General features: G+C 37.7%; 1 protein-coding gene across 1 annotated transcript in view; it reads right to left on the minus strand.

Annotated features, from left to right (window-relative positions):
• Positions 1-1,010: 1,010 nt before the first annotated feature.
• Positions 1,011-15,826, minus strand: part of LOC113684892 (cadherin EGF LAG seven-pass G-type receptor 1) — a 32,071-nt gene continuing 17,255 nt past the window's right edge. Inside the window, 21 exon segments of the mRNA XM_089205948.1 lie at positions 1,011-1,779; positions 1,860-2,020; positions 3,091-3,380; positions 4,197-4,321; positions 5,556-5,600; positions 6,376-6,565; positions 6,986-7,060; positions 7,535-7,694; positions 7,749-7,823; positions 7,825-7,859; positions 8,504-8,570; positions 8,722-8,788; positions 9,197-9,280; positions 9,979-10,172; positions 10,174-10,214; positions 10,437-10,585; positions 10,932-11,213; positions 11,950-12,168; positions 12,171-12,213; positions 12,299-12,456; positions 13,386-13,675. Coding sequence (XP_089062074.1) covers positions 4,302-4,321; positions 5,556-5,600; positions 6,376-6,565; positions 6,986-7,060; positions 7,535-7,694; positions 7,749-7,823; positions 7,825-7,859; positions 8,504-8,570; positions 8,722-8,788; positions 9,197-9,280; positions 9,979-10,172; positions 10,174-10,214; positions 10,437-10,585; positions 10,932-11,213; positions 11,950-12,168; positions 12,171-12,213; positions 12,299-12,456; positions 13,386-13,675 — 2,194 coding nt within the window. The 3' untranslated portion in view covers positions 1,011-1,779; positions 1,860-2,020; positions 3,091-3,380; positions 4,197-4,301.

Consider the following 15,826-nt stretch of genomic DNA (forward strand, 5'->3'; position numbering starts at 1 on the left):
AATACGAGGATTCGTTCAATTGTAGTTTTCGTAAATCCCAGGCGTAAAACGTACCCTGCAAAGGTGTGTCGTCGAATTCTTCCATTTTATTGGTGGTAGTCATAACCGGTAAGACTTTGCGTACCACAAACACCTCTTCAGTCCAACCAGGTAAGTATCCTTTTTTGAAAGTTCTAAATTTTTTATTCAATTTCACTTTACCCCCCACTTTAAAGGCAGGAGGTTTTTTTCTTGAGATTCACATACTTGCCGTACAAATTGTCCCAAACTTCTTTGGGATTAAACATAGTGACTTTGGCGGGAATCATGCGAATACTTCTATGATACGTGTGATTATATTGGTACACGAGTTTCGGTAAGTTGTCTACATACTTTAAGGTATTAGCCGCTGTAAAATATTTGTACATTTTAGATTTCACACTTCTATTAAATCGTTCGACAATACTGTCTTTGGCATCTCCGTGGGTGGAAAAATGACGAATGTTCTGCTGTTTCATCAGAGTCTGAAAGACTTGATTGTAAAATTTTCGTTTTGGGACGTGAAATACCTTTAGCTTGAGCATACTGAGACACGCTCCCTAGACTGCCGACGACACCGGGTGTATCGTAATCGAGTATCTTCTTTGTATCGGATTGAGTCTTCTTATTCTATTTAGCCATAAAAATTTGAACAAATGATTCACACAGTAGTAACCAATCCAATACCCTCCCAAACACTATGCGTACAATCGATTCCACACATTGTATGTGTACTTTCCCTCGTAATATCGCATGAGTCATCAAGTGACGAATACGAGTATGGGGAGGATACAAATGAGGTTTCATAGCATGTTTATACACATCTTCTATCATAAGGGAAGGAACCCAGTCGTAAGGTATTCTATACACGTCATCGTCTTCGTACACGAGTACCTTAATGCGTACACATGCCCACGATACGAATCGGTAGTGAGCGTAACAATATAGACGACGCCACCAAGAACCCATGATTGAACAAAATAAGAATATGATTTCAATTTACACACATTTTATTTATCCGCATTATAACACTCCAGACACATGACCTCGTTTTCTAAACATTCCAGTTCACTACTAGTTAGGCCTAGTCGTGGAGCTAACCTCCTAAACAACGATAATCCAATCCTCTGCGCAATATGTGCATGCTCTTCTTCAGAAAGCTCACCTATTAAAAAATCGAAAAATTTACAAAATTAATTTTTGAAATAAAATCGTGAAAAATTCTTCCACTTTTTTAGGATCTTCTTTGGCTAATTCCTGAGCTAATAAGAACAGTTCTTCATCTGTGGATATGCCTTCCTTAAATCTACGCTCTGAAAAACGCGAATTATACCATTTTACTTAAAATTGATATAAATGTTAGAAAATCTCTAGGATCTCCTTGTTCTAAGGCATCGAGTTCATGAGGTTTAAAACCCATACGTTCTTAGGCGTAACTTCGCCATTTACTGTCCAAAAATTTTTCAACCTATGCATCTACTCCTTCTTCTACAATTTAAAATAAGGGCAGTGTAAGATGACGTCGTCTATCTACGACAAAAAATGTCATTCCATGTCAGCACACAGAATTTGCTGTGTTTTCCTGGAGGGTTTGTAACGCCACCAATGGAATAGATTCCAAGTCTTCTGACGACATTTCAAATACATCTTTTGATAATTCATGTCTGACTTGTGATGCCACTGGGTATCATTCACCGCTATGTGAGGCAATTGGAGAACCAACAGCTCTTTGTAGTTGTACGACAGTTTACCATCAACCAACTGAAATAGAAACGAAGTTCACGTAAGTATATCAACGTTCAATGGCTTTTAAAAAATGTATCTTGATTTACATAACTTACCTCCGGCACCGAAGATGATGACGAAAAAGAGATTTCAAACAGAGTTCCTGAAGGCTTAGCTGTGCGGAATCTCATTGAAACACTCCACAGAAGATTGACCTTTGAGTTGGTAGGCACCCTCTTAAAACTCTGTCTTGAGAATCTCTTAGTGTATTTTACACCTGTTGAACAAGGAAGTTTGTATGAATGGTTTACATCTAAGAACCCGTGATAAGAAATTGACGTTCTCCTTAGTTGGGGTATTTTAGGATAATGCGAATCCCAGAAAATCAACGCTGACTGGAGGCCTGGATAATTTCTCTCCAATTTAACCCTTTAACTCCCATGAGTGACCAAGACAGTATTTCTCCTTACAATATTAATACAATATCAACCAGGTAAGTGATGAGAATAAAGAAAAACATCAATTTAGGAATAATTAGTTGATCCAATACTAAATTCTCTGAACTAACATCGTAAGAATTGTGTGGTTGACAGTAGGGAGAACTACAAATTGGATCGGGAAGTTAAAGGGTTTAGGAAATTAATTAACCCGAGTTACAACAACCTTTACCAGCCATTAATGACCAAGACATAATTTCTCCTCACAATATCAAAACAAGATCAAGCAGATAAGTGACGAGAGTAAAGAAAAGTATCAATTAGAGAATTATTAATTGATCCAATACTAAATTCTCAGAACTGACATCATAAGAATTGTATGACAGACAGTAAGGAGAATTACCAATGATATCTTGGCAGTGAAAAGGTTAAGAAACAGAAATTGCTGACACAACAGAAGACAGTATTTGAGGAACTCGGCCCTTAAAGTTAAGGAAGGGAATCTTTTAACTCTGAGGATTGTTCACAGGGTTTTTGAAACCGGCAGATCTTCGTCGGATGTACAGTAAAACTGATTTTTCGCTCTTTTCTCAGAACTGTTGGGTCAAAATCTGGTATGGATCGATAATTCAAGGCGAAAATACCGGTGATTAAGTACGTGCATTTATTAATTGAAGATCCACTATATCAGATAAACTCGACGATACATTTCTCATAACAAGGAACCGCATACATTTAAATGCTCATAAGGTGTCCTTTATCATGCACAACTCGTGAACTGTTGTCTGCATCTTAGACACTAAGCATTTGAAAAGATTTCAAAAGATTCCGTACTCTTGCGAACGCTTCAAACTAAAGTAAGTGCGAGAGGAAAGATTACTTACATATCCGTAAAAAAAAAATTCAATACCTGTTTCACCGCGACTTCCATCAAATCCAGTGGGACAGTCACACCGGCGAGTACCAAGTAAGTTAAAACACGTGCCTCGCCCGCAAGGTTGTTTATATGCGCACGTGTTGCCCATTGCTTTACATTTAGCACTGGTTCCGTTGTTGTACAATGGCTGACTGGGGTCCAAGAACTTGTGATAGATGTAAACATTTCTGATGCAGCCAGTAAAATGCTTGTAGGGGACTGGGAATTTAATTGGTAGCTGCACGAGCCCACCGAGAAGAAGACGGCCTGTCAAATGCAAGGGGCTAAAAAAAAAAAAAAAAAAAAAAAAAGGATCACAGCGTTACTATTTACAGTTCGCTTTTAATTACAAACACGAAAACATTCCATACACGATTTTATGAATTTAAAAAGTAAGTAGATATCTAGAATTATGTATAGGTCAAGTACTGCAAAAAGTGTACACTTGTGATCAAAGAGCACTGATTAGGAAGTTATAGCCCTCAAGATTACAGTTAGCCCTTTGACTCCCAGAAATGAGAGCTCCAACAGCAGTTTGATATAAGTAATCTGACAAAAAAATCACTGCTTGGGGTCAAGAACACGTCAAAAACATCTTACAATAAAGGTCACCCACTATACTAAAATTGTTGCATATATTGACCCGCTAATAAATACCTAAAGCTCTGATGATGATGATGATGGTGATAATTAATAATAACAATAATAATAACAATTAATTATAACAATAATAACACTATTAACAGTTCGTAAGATATATTTCTCTATTCTCAATTTGCTCACAAATTTTAGAAATAATTAATTCAAACAAATTGGAAATAAACATAGTAAATAAACGTCAACACAGTTTTTAAGAACCTCAACTAGTGAAAGGCAGACAAATTGCCTTTAAACAGAGCAAAGCCAACGAGTGGAACTCAGTGCAACTAAAAAAAAATCCAGTGAGTAGCAGAGTGGAGAACTACAACCTGGGACCACTGCATTACAAGTCCCTAAGCACTTGGCAAGTCCCTAAGCAGGTGGCCAGTGCCCTAAGCACTCGGCCACTCTGCCTACTCCAAGGGTCTTTCTTGATGGTGTGCATTTATATAAAAATATACCTGTAATTTTCAGATTCATCTTTAATTTGAAGCTGCCGTGCTGCGGCACATGAGAAGGAGGTTGCTTTGGTCCCAAAATTCACTGCCACGGCTAGTTTACATTCGTCAACAATGATAATGCCAGTCTAAACAAAGAAAAAAAAAATGATTTACTGGGTAAAAAACATTTCGAAAAAGGGTTACTTATCCTTGTATGTATTCAATTTTTTCAATATAAAGTAACAAGGGGTTAACCCTTTAACTCCCATGAGTGACCAAGACAGAATTTCTCCTTACAATATCAACACAATATCAAGCAGACAAGTAACGAGAATAAGAAAAATCTTAATTAGGTTCTATTACTTGATCCATTACCAAATTCCCCAAACTAACTTCAGAAGAACTATATGGCAGACAGTAAGGAGAATTATTTATGAGATCTTGGGAGTTAAAGGGTTACAGGTAAAGGTGAAAGTGTTGCTTGCTTCCTGATCTTGGCCACAGTGCGTCGCAAACTCTTTTATTTTGCCGGCACTTTTCTGAATTATTCAAATTTTTTATTTCATATTATTTTCGTATAAGGACCAAACGTTGTGCCAGCATATAATTTGACATGATTCCTCATATACCAAGACGCGTTTTGAAGGCTTGAAGTTGCTTTATTTTTTCGCTTTTTGCAACAAGCGTTTGAGAGTACTTTGTTAAAAAATCATGTAAATTTAAAAATTACACCAAAGCTCCTAAAAGTGCCGCAAATAAAAATCAAATGAATTATATTTTGAAGTAAAAACACCCCCGATTTCTTACGAAAAATCTTCCTCCAGTACTAGCAAATCAATTTTACTGTATTTTTTACATAATTACTCAGTAAAAACCCGGATTTTCGTTTTTCCCCATTTCCTCGGACACATTTGATTTTTCAGACTTTGAAATTTGTTTTTTTAATATATCTCCCTAGAAGGGTTTTCCAGGCAAATTATCAGAATTTTCGATTGTTTTAACCTGGCCAGCGATTCTCGATATTTACAGTCATGGGCTCTTAAGGTCATATTAACGCATTTCTTCCTGCAACGATTACCATCTTTCCGGGCGCAAATCGCGCGCGCGTTGCTCGGAGGTGATTAGCAAGGGATATTTGGAGTTTGAGTAGCCAATCAGAGTGCGCCTACAATGCTACCCACTCTATATATACTCACAAGACTGTTAGCCTTTAACTGACTGTACCAAAGATGTGTAACAGATGTTTCGTTGCACAATAATATTGCGTGACGAAGTAATATCATCCCTTATTTTCATCTTCGTTTCGTGACCATCAAAATATTGACTACAAAGGAGTTAAAACATAGAAATGTTTGAGTTTACGCATTGTAAACGACTTACCGAGTTCAGGATTATCAGGGTACTTGGCCTTTCGCGATTTTCCATCTAAAATTTGAACAACCAAACAAAAATTAGTTCCCACAAATGAGGAATAACTCCATTACAACGTATTTTCGCTGAGCGAAATGAAAGACTTGGACGACACAAACAAACAAACAAACAGAATGTACAGTTTCTGCAAGCCATAAGTCATTCCTAAAATGGTTCAGAGGAGTTGGTTCCTTGAAAAAAAAAGCAATTATAAATTCCACTATACAGCAATCAATGCCCAGCCCCTTCTGCCCTAAACCAGTTAGCCGACACAAACAAACTAACAAACAAACAAACAAACAAACAGAATGTACAGTTTCTGCAAGCCATAAGTCATTCCTAAAATGGTTCAAAGGAGTTGGTTCCTTGAAAAAAAAAGCAATTATAAATTCCACAATACAGCAATCAATGCCCAGCCCCTTCTGCCCTAAACCAGTTAGCCTGGCTCCATGTATGATTGTGGGTTGAGATTGCTTCTGATTGCTTTTGTGTTTTAAGTCTTGCCTTTACTTTCTGAGTGATTCTTCTTTTCTCCCTACCGAATTGAATTGCAAAGGAACATTTCTTGTAGGACGACTGTAATTAACGAAAACTTGTCTTCGTATGGCACAAATCTGGTCTTCATTGAAGAAAAAAAAAAAGGGGATTTGGCGGGGGCACTTTTCTTCGCTCTCTAGGGTATAGAAGCCGACTAGAAATCACTGTAATTTATTTAAAACTACGTTCTTATTACTTGGACTGAGCAGAATTTATAAACGCATTTGAGAGAAATTACATTTCAAACGCACACCTGGTGCACTGGTATCTTCATCTCCTATAGTATCCGTGATACTGTTGTCTGTGGTGAACCGACTCGTTATACTGTTACGGAAACCGCTGCTGGATGGCTCCGTGGTAGATGTGCTAGTGGCGTTTCCATCGTCGTCAAAATCATACGGGGATCGGAGAGGTGCCGTCTCCCCTGGGTGACAGGAGCGTCTCTAAGGAAAAAAAAACCGAAACAGAACTTTTCGTTTAACAGGTGAAGAAAGATACAAGAAATCAATACGTTGGGTGAGAGAAACTGGAATGAGAGAAAATGGAATAGTCTTGCGAATACGAACAGGGAGGGGAGGGAGAGTGCATGAATTGAAAAGTGGGAAGAAAGAAGGGGAAAGGAAAAAGGTTAGTTCACCCTTTCACCCTCAAGATCCAATTGGAAATTCTCTCCTCTTACCACGATACATTTCCTTGAAAATTAGAGGGGAGAGTTTGGTGTTACTTCAGAATGATACTCTCCGGCTGATAAGACTGTCTGTTCTCAAAACGTATTTACAAGATAACAAACTGGAACCTCAGGGAGAAGTGACATGTTGATCAAGTCAGGAAGTTAAAGAGTTAAAGATTCAAAAGAAACCTACTTGTTTCATTTGTAGGTAGCTGACAATGAATTTTGAACCGACGTGACAAGCGGGAGAAGGGTAACATTGTGGTACCTAGAATGGAGATGAAACAGTGAAAAATTGCCAAACAGTATTTCCTCAAACAAGCGGTTATTTAAAATATCGGCCAAAGGAGGGGCGGGGGGAATGCGCTCATTGGAAGGATTGGGATCATTGGAATACTCCAGAACGTTATGGAAGGGATTCGGTAAATTTCATTTTATCATCTTATCATTTTAAGGTATTATAACATTTCTCAGTTACTGAGCAGTTGGAGATTGGTTAGTTAAGGGAAGCGGTTTTTAATGGATGGTGTGCATAAATCTAATGTCTTCCGTTTGCTATGGCGCGGTAGTTAACTATTCACCCCAGTGGAGGAAGCTGGCAGTTGATATTTAATCTCGCCGCTTCACGGTTCGGTAAATATCCACCACGAGCCACCTCTACTTCGGTGAATAGTTGTTAAATAGTCTTTTACGCTTAAGTCTGGTTTTCCCCAGCGACGCAAACACAAGCGCAAGCACAAACGCGAGCATCAGGAAAGTATGCCAATAGAAAACGAACGTCGACGAGCACAAAGAGTAGCACAAGAAAAAGGACAAATTTTGATTCTTGCGCTTGATTCTTGTTTGCTTCTCTTTGAGCTGTTATGCTTGTGTTTGTGCTCGCGTCGCTCGAGAAAACCAGGCTTTAGCAAGAGACGATTGGTACGCTCATGAATCAGTCAAAAGTGTTATCTTACGTCAGGTTAGATTGTTCGTCGTCATGGTGATGGTGGTGATGCCGGCGACGTCTCTTCCTTGATTGTTTTTGAAGAAGTGAACAACGCCATGATAAAGACGAGAGTGTTGAGCTAAGATAATAAAAAGAAAATCAATGAACAACACGACATACTAAATCAATCAGTGTAACTGTATACAAATACTGCACCATTCCACAAATACAAAATTTGTGTATAAATATGAGCAATTTCAGACCGTCATCTCTATGTAGTTGTTTTTTTTTGTTTGCCACAGCAACATGCATGTCAACTGCGCAAAAGAATGCCACTGAGGCAAACACCAAGTCACAAAACGAAATATAAATAAAACGGGCCCACCGTTCATCAACACAGTATCAGCAAAGAAATTATAAATGGAGGGGAGGATGGGAAAACAAGATGAAGAAGAACAGGTGAAAAGTGGACGGTTGACATTAACTCTTCTCATTAGTAAGACAATTCTAATGATGTTAGTTCGGAGAATTTGGTATTGCATCGAGTAATAATCCCCTAGTTGATATACTTTTTCTTTTTTTCTCGTCACCGCCCTGCTTCATATCGTGATGATGTTGTAAGGAGAACGGGAATGAGACCAGCTTCCTAGAGATGTCACTGGATGTTTTAGAAAGATTTTTAATTCAATTGATAATCCGTTTACCACAAGAGATTTACCTCTTTGTTTGCCGTTAACATTGACATGTGTTGTCAGGAGTGGGATCATTCGTGAAGCTACTTACCGCGACAATAATGATGATCGGAATCGTAAACGTCCAGATAAGTGTTCCATCTGTTGACATCCAGCAGCTGAAAAGTAATGAAAAAAAAGGTCAAATGTCACGAGATTTAGTGGGAACTGTCACTATCTATTGCTTGGTTTGGGAATGTGAAAAGTAAAAACAAACTATTTACACGGGCTGGTAAAAAGTTCTACAGAGACCATACAAAGTTGACTTACAATCTCTGGTTTCCGTAGCCCTCGTTCGCTAAGCCAGCGGAAACTCCGACCACAGCAGCGGGACATCCTGAGACAAAAAAAAAAAAAAAACGGAGTTAAAACCTTCACACGTGTTGCACAGAAATCCATGTTTTATGCCTCAAATAGTTTATTATTAGTATTATTTGAAAGCATTAATTGCGCAAAATTATCTTCCAATAGATGACGGCGAGTGAATGTTATAAAATAGTGACTTTGATAGGTTTCTTGTACCAGTCATTCCTCTCCCCTCTCCCCTCTCCCCTCTCCCCTCCCTCCCCCCCTTTTCTTTCCAGAAAAATGCCTGGTTACAGATAACAACTTCTACCTGATAATTTGGGTATTCTCACCACCTGTTTGCTGGATAATGTATGGATATTGGAGGGAGATTTTAATTGTTCATTACTTCAAAGGGTTGATACATACACTCCCTGTTGGACAACATTCGCACACTTACCCCACCCCATAAAGAAATAGAAGGACATTTCTTTCTTCCAACATATTTCCTCAGCAAATGCTCTTGGACATGATGAGGCAATAACTATTGGATACAAACAAATAAAATAGGACTTAATTCCAGAGTTCTTCATTTCCCGTTTTTAGATAACAAATAATACTTAAATAAATAAATAAATATATATATATATATATATATAAATAAATAGAGGTAACATGACGAAGGTTGTTCGAGATATCTTCTTTTCATGTGGTTAAATAATATAATTATGATAAAAGTAATGATAATATTAATAATAACTATAACGATGATGATAATTATAATAAAAATAACAATAAAATTTTACACTTTAGAATTCCTTGTTAATTATGTGGACAGAAGACTCACGATTTCTCGAGCAAACTGTTTCTGGAAACTCTCAAAGAGATGAATCAAAATTGACTATCCTTTTTTATGAAAGAAATGTTACCAGACATCTGACCTTCCAATAATTCAACCAATTTCCTATTCCTCAGGAAATTAGAAAAATCGGGATTCTTCTCTATCTGACCAAACTGAAAAAGACTGTTTCTCAGCAACAGAGTTAATGTTTGTCAAAGCGCCTGTTTTAAACCCATGCAAACGCATTTCGCTTGCAATAAAGACGCGTTTTGAACGGGTGGAGGCTTGTTTCATCCGCACTGTTGACGCCTTACACGTATAAGTAAACCCATTTCACACGCATTAAATATGCATTTTCACTGCGTTTGCAACGTGTTCAATTTAAGTTAAATCTCACTCACCCACACAGCCTCTACCGCTCACAATCTGACCCTGTTTGTCTTCGCACTGATTACAACGCCTTCCGACCACATTCTTCCCTCCCCTTCGGCCTCTAAGACAAGGGCACTGGTCATTTTCTGTAGCACACTGATCACCAGTCCGACCATTCTCTTCACAGTCACATCTAAGACAGCCATCACTAAACACAGGGGCACCCCGAAAATGTGTAGCTTACAATATTTCGATAGCGCTTTGCCTGGACAAAAACAAAATGAGAAAAATACTTTAAAAAAAGCACAGATTTCCAATTGCATAACAAGTGAATGGAGGACACAGCATCAGAACTGAATTCTAAAACAGTAGCCGCGATTTACAGGCGACGAAAATTGCAAGACCACATGGGAGCCATTCAGACTCTCGTAACTTTCCACGGTTTTAGTAAACTTCATCTGATAAGCTTCTTCCATGTGGCACTTACATTACAGTAGCACTCTCCTGTAGACTTGTTACAAACTGGACTCAGATTGATCCCCACTTCACATTTACACGGACCACAGACGCCTATACTTGAAGCACCAAAGTACTTATCTCGACAGGGTATCTCCATGCGAACCTCACAAAATTCCCCTAAGAAATTATACAAAACATTCAAACTTTAAATTTAAGTGGATCTTAAGTTCAACATTGAGAGATTTGCGTTGCATATCGATAACTGGTGAATTCGCCCCACTGCAAGTTCGCGCCTATTCACCTGTGGGATTTCGACCCAATCACCAGTACAAGTTCGCTCGTATTCAACTCAACATCTCACACGTGAGCTATCGAGTTAAACACTCGAAGGGAAATTCCATATCTACGCGCGCCCATGTATTATTCTCTATTTATTTACTTACTTATTTATTTAGAAATGTGCCCAATAGGTAATAACTTTAATTGAAAAAAATAAGATAAAAATTGAAAAAATTTCACTTACCAGTGTACTGTTGAGGACAACCATATCAGAATCCCTTTCCATGGTTTGAACTTTCACATTTGCCATGTCGGCACGGCTTAAGAGAACATACGCGCACGCAGTGTTTACCAACGTAACCTACGGGACATATGCATTTGTAGGAGTCGAATTCCTCTTAGCACGTGCTTTAGTCTGGACAAGGGTTCGATGAGCAGTGGCTTCCCATTTTCTCTTCACAACCAGATGCTGTTCTGTGATTGACTCCAGAGTTCATGTTGATCAAGGTACTCCCGACAAAAACCCCTAAGGATATGGAAAGAGAGAGGTTAGTGTCTCCTCGTATAAACGGGTAACCGAGTTGGACCATTTCCGAGAGGCCCACAGCCTCTGTTTTAAAACGATCCCAGAAACGATACTTCTCATAGGAAAAGAAATTATTTTGCAAACGAAACTATTTTCACGAAAAAAGGAAGCCTTTAAGAAGTCGGAAATGGCCGAATATTCATACATCCACTATTACCATGCTCACTCCAATAGCACAGTTCCAACCCTTACTACATAAATAAGCACGCACGAACACACATGCACGCACACGCTTGTACGCACCTGCTCGCACACGTACACGCACGTGCGCACGCACACGCACGTGCGCACGCACATACGCACTCACACTATCGCTCCAAACCTAACGTTTAGTCTGCCTTGCCTTTCTGTGATGTTTTTTCATGTAAATTATTAACAAGTAATAACATGATTTATCTTGCAATTTGGTGCAATAAGCAATTATAAATTTTTCAAAGACAACAAACTTCCCTCGCCCCACAGCTCGTGCAATTTTGTGGTACTAAAAAATTCACTCGAGCGTATAAACACCAAATTGCACTCGAAATCATGTTATTACCTATACTCATTAACAACCATTTTTTCCTCCAAGCTTCGGAAAATCAATCAGTGCATTGCTGCTAATCTAATACCTGAAGCAGGCTACAGAAACATAAACCAAACAGTTTAACTAGAGGAATTTGTTAGAAAAGCATACCTTGTATACAGCCCCCAAATCCACCGTACACTGCAGACTTGGTAGAATTCTTCCTCGCTCCCATGAAAAACTGTCTGACAACTCCAAGGTCTTTTCCCCTGTATGCATCTGCAGAAACTTTGTAGATGTAGTCCATTGTTATTTTAAGGGAAGAATCTGTCCAGAGGATCTCAATGTGATGCCACTGGGTATCATTCACCGCTATGTGAGGCAATTGGGAACCAACAGCCCTCTGTAGTTGTATTACAGTTAACCATCAACCAACTGAAATAGCAACGAAGTTCACGTAAGTATAAGAACATTCAATGACTTTTATACCATGACATGTACCTTGATTTACATAAGTTACCTCCGACACCGAAGATGATGACGAAAAAGAGGTTTCAATCAGAGTTCCTGAAGGCTTGGCTGTGCGGAATCTCATTGAAACACTCCACGGAAGATTGACCTTTGAGTTGGCCGGCACCCTCTTAAAACTCTGTCCCGAAAATCTCTCAGTGTATTTCACACCTGCTGAACAAGGAAGTTTGTATGAATGGTTTCCATATAAGAACTCGTGATAAGAAATTGACGTTCTCCTTAGTTGGGGTATTTTAGGGTAACGTGACTCCCAGAAAATCAACGCTAACTGGAGGCCTGGATAATTTCTCTCCAATTTAACCCTTGAATTCCCATGAGTAACCAAGACAGTATTTCTCCTTACAATATTAATACAACATCAACCAGATAAGCGATGAGAATAAAGAAAAACATCAATTTGGGAATAATTAGCTGATCCAATACTAAATTCTCTGAACTAATATTGTGAGAATTGTATACAAGCGGACAAGCGACGAGAATAAAGAAAAATATCAATTACAGAATTATTAATTGATCCAATACTAAATTCTCAGAACTAACATCATAAGAATTGTCTGACAGACAGTAAGGAGAATTAACAATGATATCTTGGCAGTGAAAAGGTTAAGAAACAGAAATTGCTGACACAACAGAAGACAGTATTTGAGGAACTTGGCCCTTAACATTAAGGAAGGGAATCTTTCAACTCTGAGGATTGTTCACAGGGTTTTTGAAACCGGCAGATCTTCGTCATATGTACAGAAAAACTGATTTTTCGCTCTTTTCTCAGAACTGTCGGGTCAAAATCTGGATCGATAATTCAAGGCGAAAATACCGGTGATTAAGTACGTGCATTTACTAATTGAAGATTCACTAAACCAGACAAACTCGACGATATGTTTCTCATAACAAGGAACCGCATACATTTAAATGCTCATAAGGTGTCTTTTATCATGCACAACTCATGAACTGTTGTCTGCATGTTAGATACCAAGCATTTGAAAAGATTCCAAAAGATTCCGTACTTTTCCGGACGCTTCAAACTAAAGTAAATGCGAGAGGAAAGTTCACTTACATATCCGTAGAAAAAAATTCAATAATTGTTTCACAGCGACTTCCATCAAACCCAGTGGGACAGTCACACCGGCGAGAACCAAGTATGTTGAAACGCGTGCCTCGCTCGCAAGGTTTCTATGCGCATGTGTTGCCCATTGCTTTACATTTAGCACTGGTTCCGTTGTTGTACAATGGCTGACTGAGGTCCAAGAAATTGTGATCGATGTAAACATTTCTGATGCAGCCAGTAAAATGTTTGTAGAGGACTGGGAATATAACTGGTAGCTGCACGAGCCCATCGAGAAGAAGAGGGCCTGTCAAATCCAAGGAGCTAAAGAAAAAAAAAAAAAGGATCACAGTGTTACTATTTGCAGTTCGCTTTTTATTCCCAACACAAAAACATTCCATACACGATTTTGAGACTTTAAAAAGTAAGTAGATATCTAGAATTATGTATAGGACAAGTAGTGCAAAAAGTGTACACTTGTGATCAAAGCGCGCTGATCAGGAAGTTCTAGCTCTCAAGATTACAGTTGACCCTTTGACTCTCAAAAACGAGAGCTCCAACAGCAGTTTGACATAAGTAATCTGACAAAAAAATCACTGCTTGAGGTCTAGAACATGTCAAAAACATCTTACAATAAAGGTCACCCACTATACTCAAATTATTGCATATATTGACCCGCTTATAAATACCTAAACCTCTGATGATAATGATAATAATAACAATTAATAATAACCATAATAACGATTAATAATAATAATAATTAATAATAACCATAATAACGATTAGTAATAATAATAATAATAATAACAACAACACTATTAACAGTTCATATGATATATTTCTGTATTCTCAATTTGCTTACAAATTTTAGAAATAATTAATTTAAACAAAATCGGATATAAACAGTAAATAAACATCAACACAGTTTTTAAGAACCCAAACTAGTAAAAGGCAGCCAAATTGGCTTTAAACTGAGCAAAGCCAACAAGTGGAACTCAGTGCAACTGAAAACAAATCCAGTGAGTCCCAGGTGGAAATCTTATTAAGATCTTGGAAGATCTTGTAAGATCTTGGAAGATCTTGTAAGATCTTGGAAGATCTTGTAAGAATCTTATAAGATGGCAATTAAGATGAAGATCTTACTAAGATCTTATTAAGAATTAATAATCTTAATAAGATCTTGCCAAATTTCTTGAACAAATCTTAACCAGGTTTGAGCATTGTAAGATCTTAAAAGATCTTATTAAGTTTATACAAGAATCTTGTAAGAATCTTGACAAAATTTTACAACACATGGGGATTAAGATCTTGGAAGGTTCTTAACAAGATCTTATTAAGTTTATTTAAGAATCTTGTAAGAATCCTCACAAAATTTTACAAGAAATGGGGGTTAAGATCTTGAAAGGTTCTCAACAAGATCTTATTAAGTTTATTTAAGAATCTTTTAAGAATCCTAAAAAAAATTTTACAACACATGGGCATTAAGATCTTGAAAGTTCTTAACAGCATCATATAAAGTTCACTTAAGAATCTCAGTTGTAAGAATCCTAATCTTTAAGAAAAGGAAGATCTTACAAGCTTCTTGACAAGATCTTGGTAAGTTTGTTAAGAATCTTAATAATTAAGTAAGATTTGTAAATGTAACATCATAAAGATTCTAGACAGGATTTCATCTAAAGTTCATCTAAGAGTTTTGTAAGAATCAAAATTTTAAGATCAGTAGGAATTTAAATGTTCTTGACAAGATTTTATCAAGTTCATTCCAGTACATTCTTGAGTAACTTGAAATGCTTATCCTGTTCTGTTCATAAGAGAGCATGGGGATGCATAAGGCTTGAAACCTCTCACACATGATGTGAAAAATCCCATGTCCAAAAGGGGATCAAATAACGTCAAGTAAGCTTCCATGGTATGGTGTGCAAATTTCAGACCCGAGAACACAATACACATGCAGCTGCTTTCTAACGAGGTAATTGTTCCACTGGAATTATGGTATCAACAGATTAAATTTGGACAGACTTTTCAGATTACATTTGATGATTGATTATGAAATATACTGAACAGCTAGTTTAAATAATCACTAATCATGTTCATAGGGAGTGTCTAGAAAGGGATTAAACCTTCCCATCTTTGCCTTGAACATAAAGACACCCATAGATAATGTCACCACATTCCACAAGCAAGAGACTTTCGCTGATATGGTTCAGAAAAAAAAAATATGGCAGTATGCAGACAGATGGCAGAATGAAAAGATGTATTTAAAAAAAATTTATAGCTAGCTACTTGTAAAAATATTTTTCAAGAAAGTTGCACGAAATTTGTACTTTCACCAAGGCATTCCACGCCACAGCGCATACGCAGAATTGCAAATTGTACACTTGATCGTTGTTGTTAACCGTTTTTGCATCATATCGTTTCGGACAAAGTTCGACAGAAATTCTACTTTGGTCGAGTGTTATCTGCCAGGTTGAGAAA

This window comes from Pocillopora damicornis, chromosome 5 (assembly GCF_964200805.1).
Source record: "Pocillopora damicornis chromosome 5, jaPocDami1.2, whole genome shotgun sequence".
Classification (NCBI taxonomy): domain Eukaryota; kingdom Metazoa; phylum Cnidaria; class Anthozoa; order Scleractinia; family Pocilloporidae; genus Pocillopora; species Pocillopora damicornis.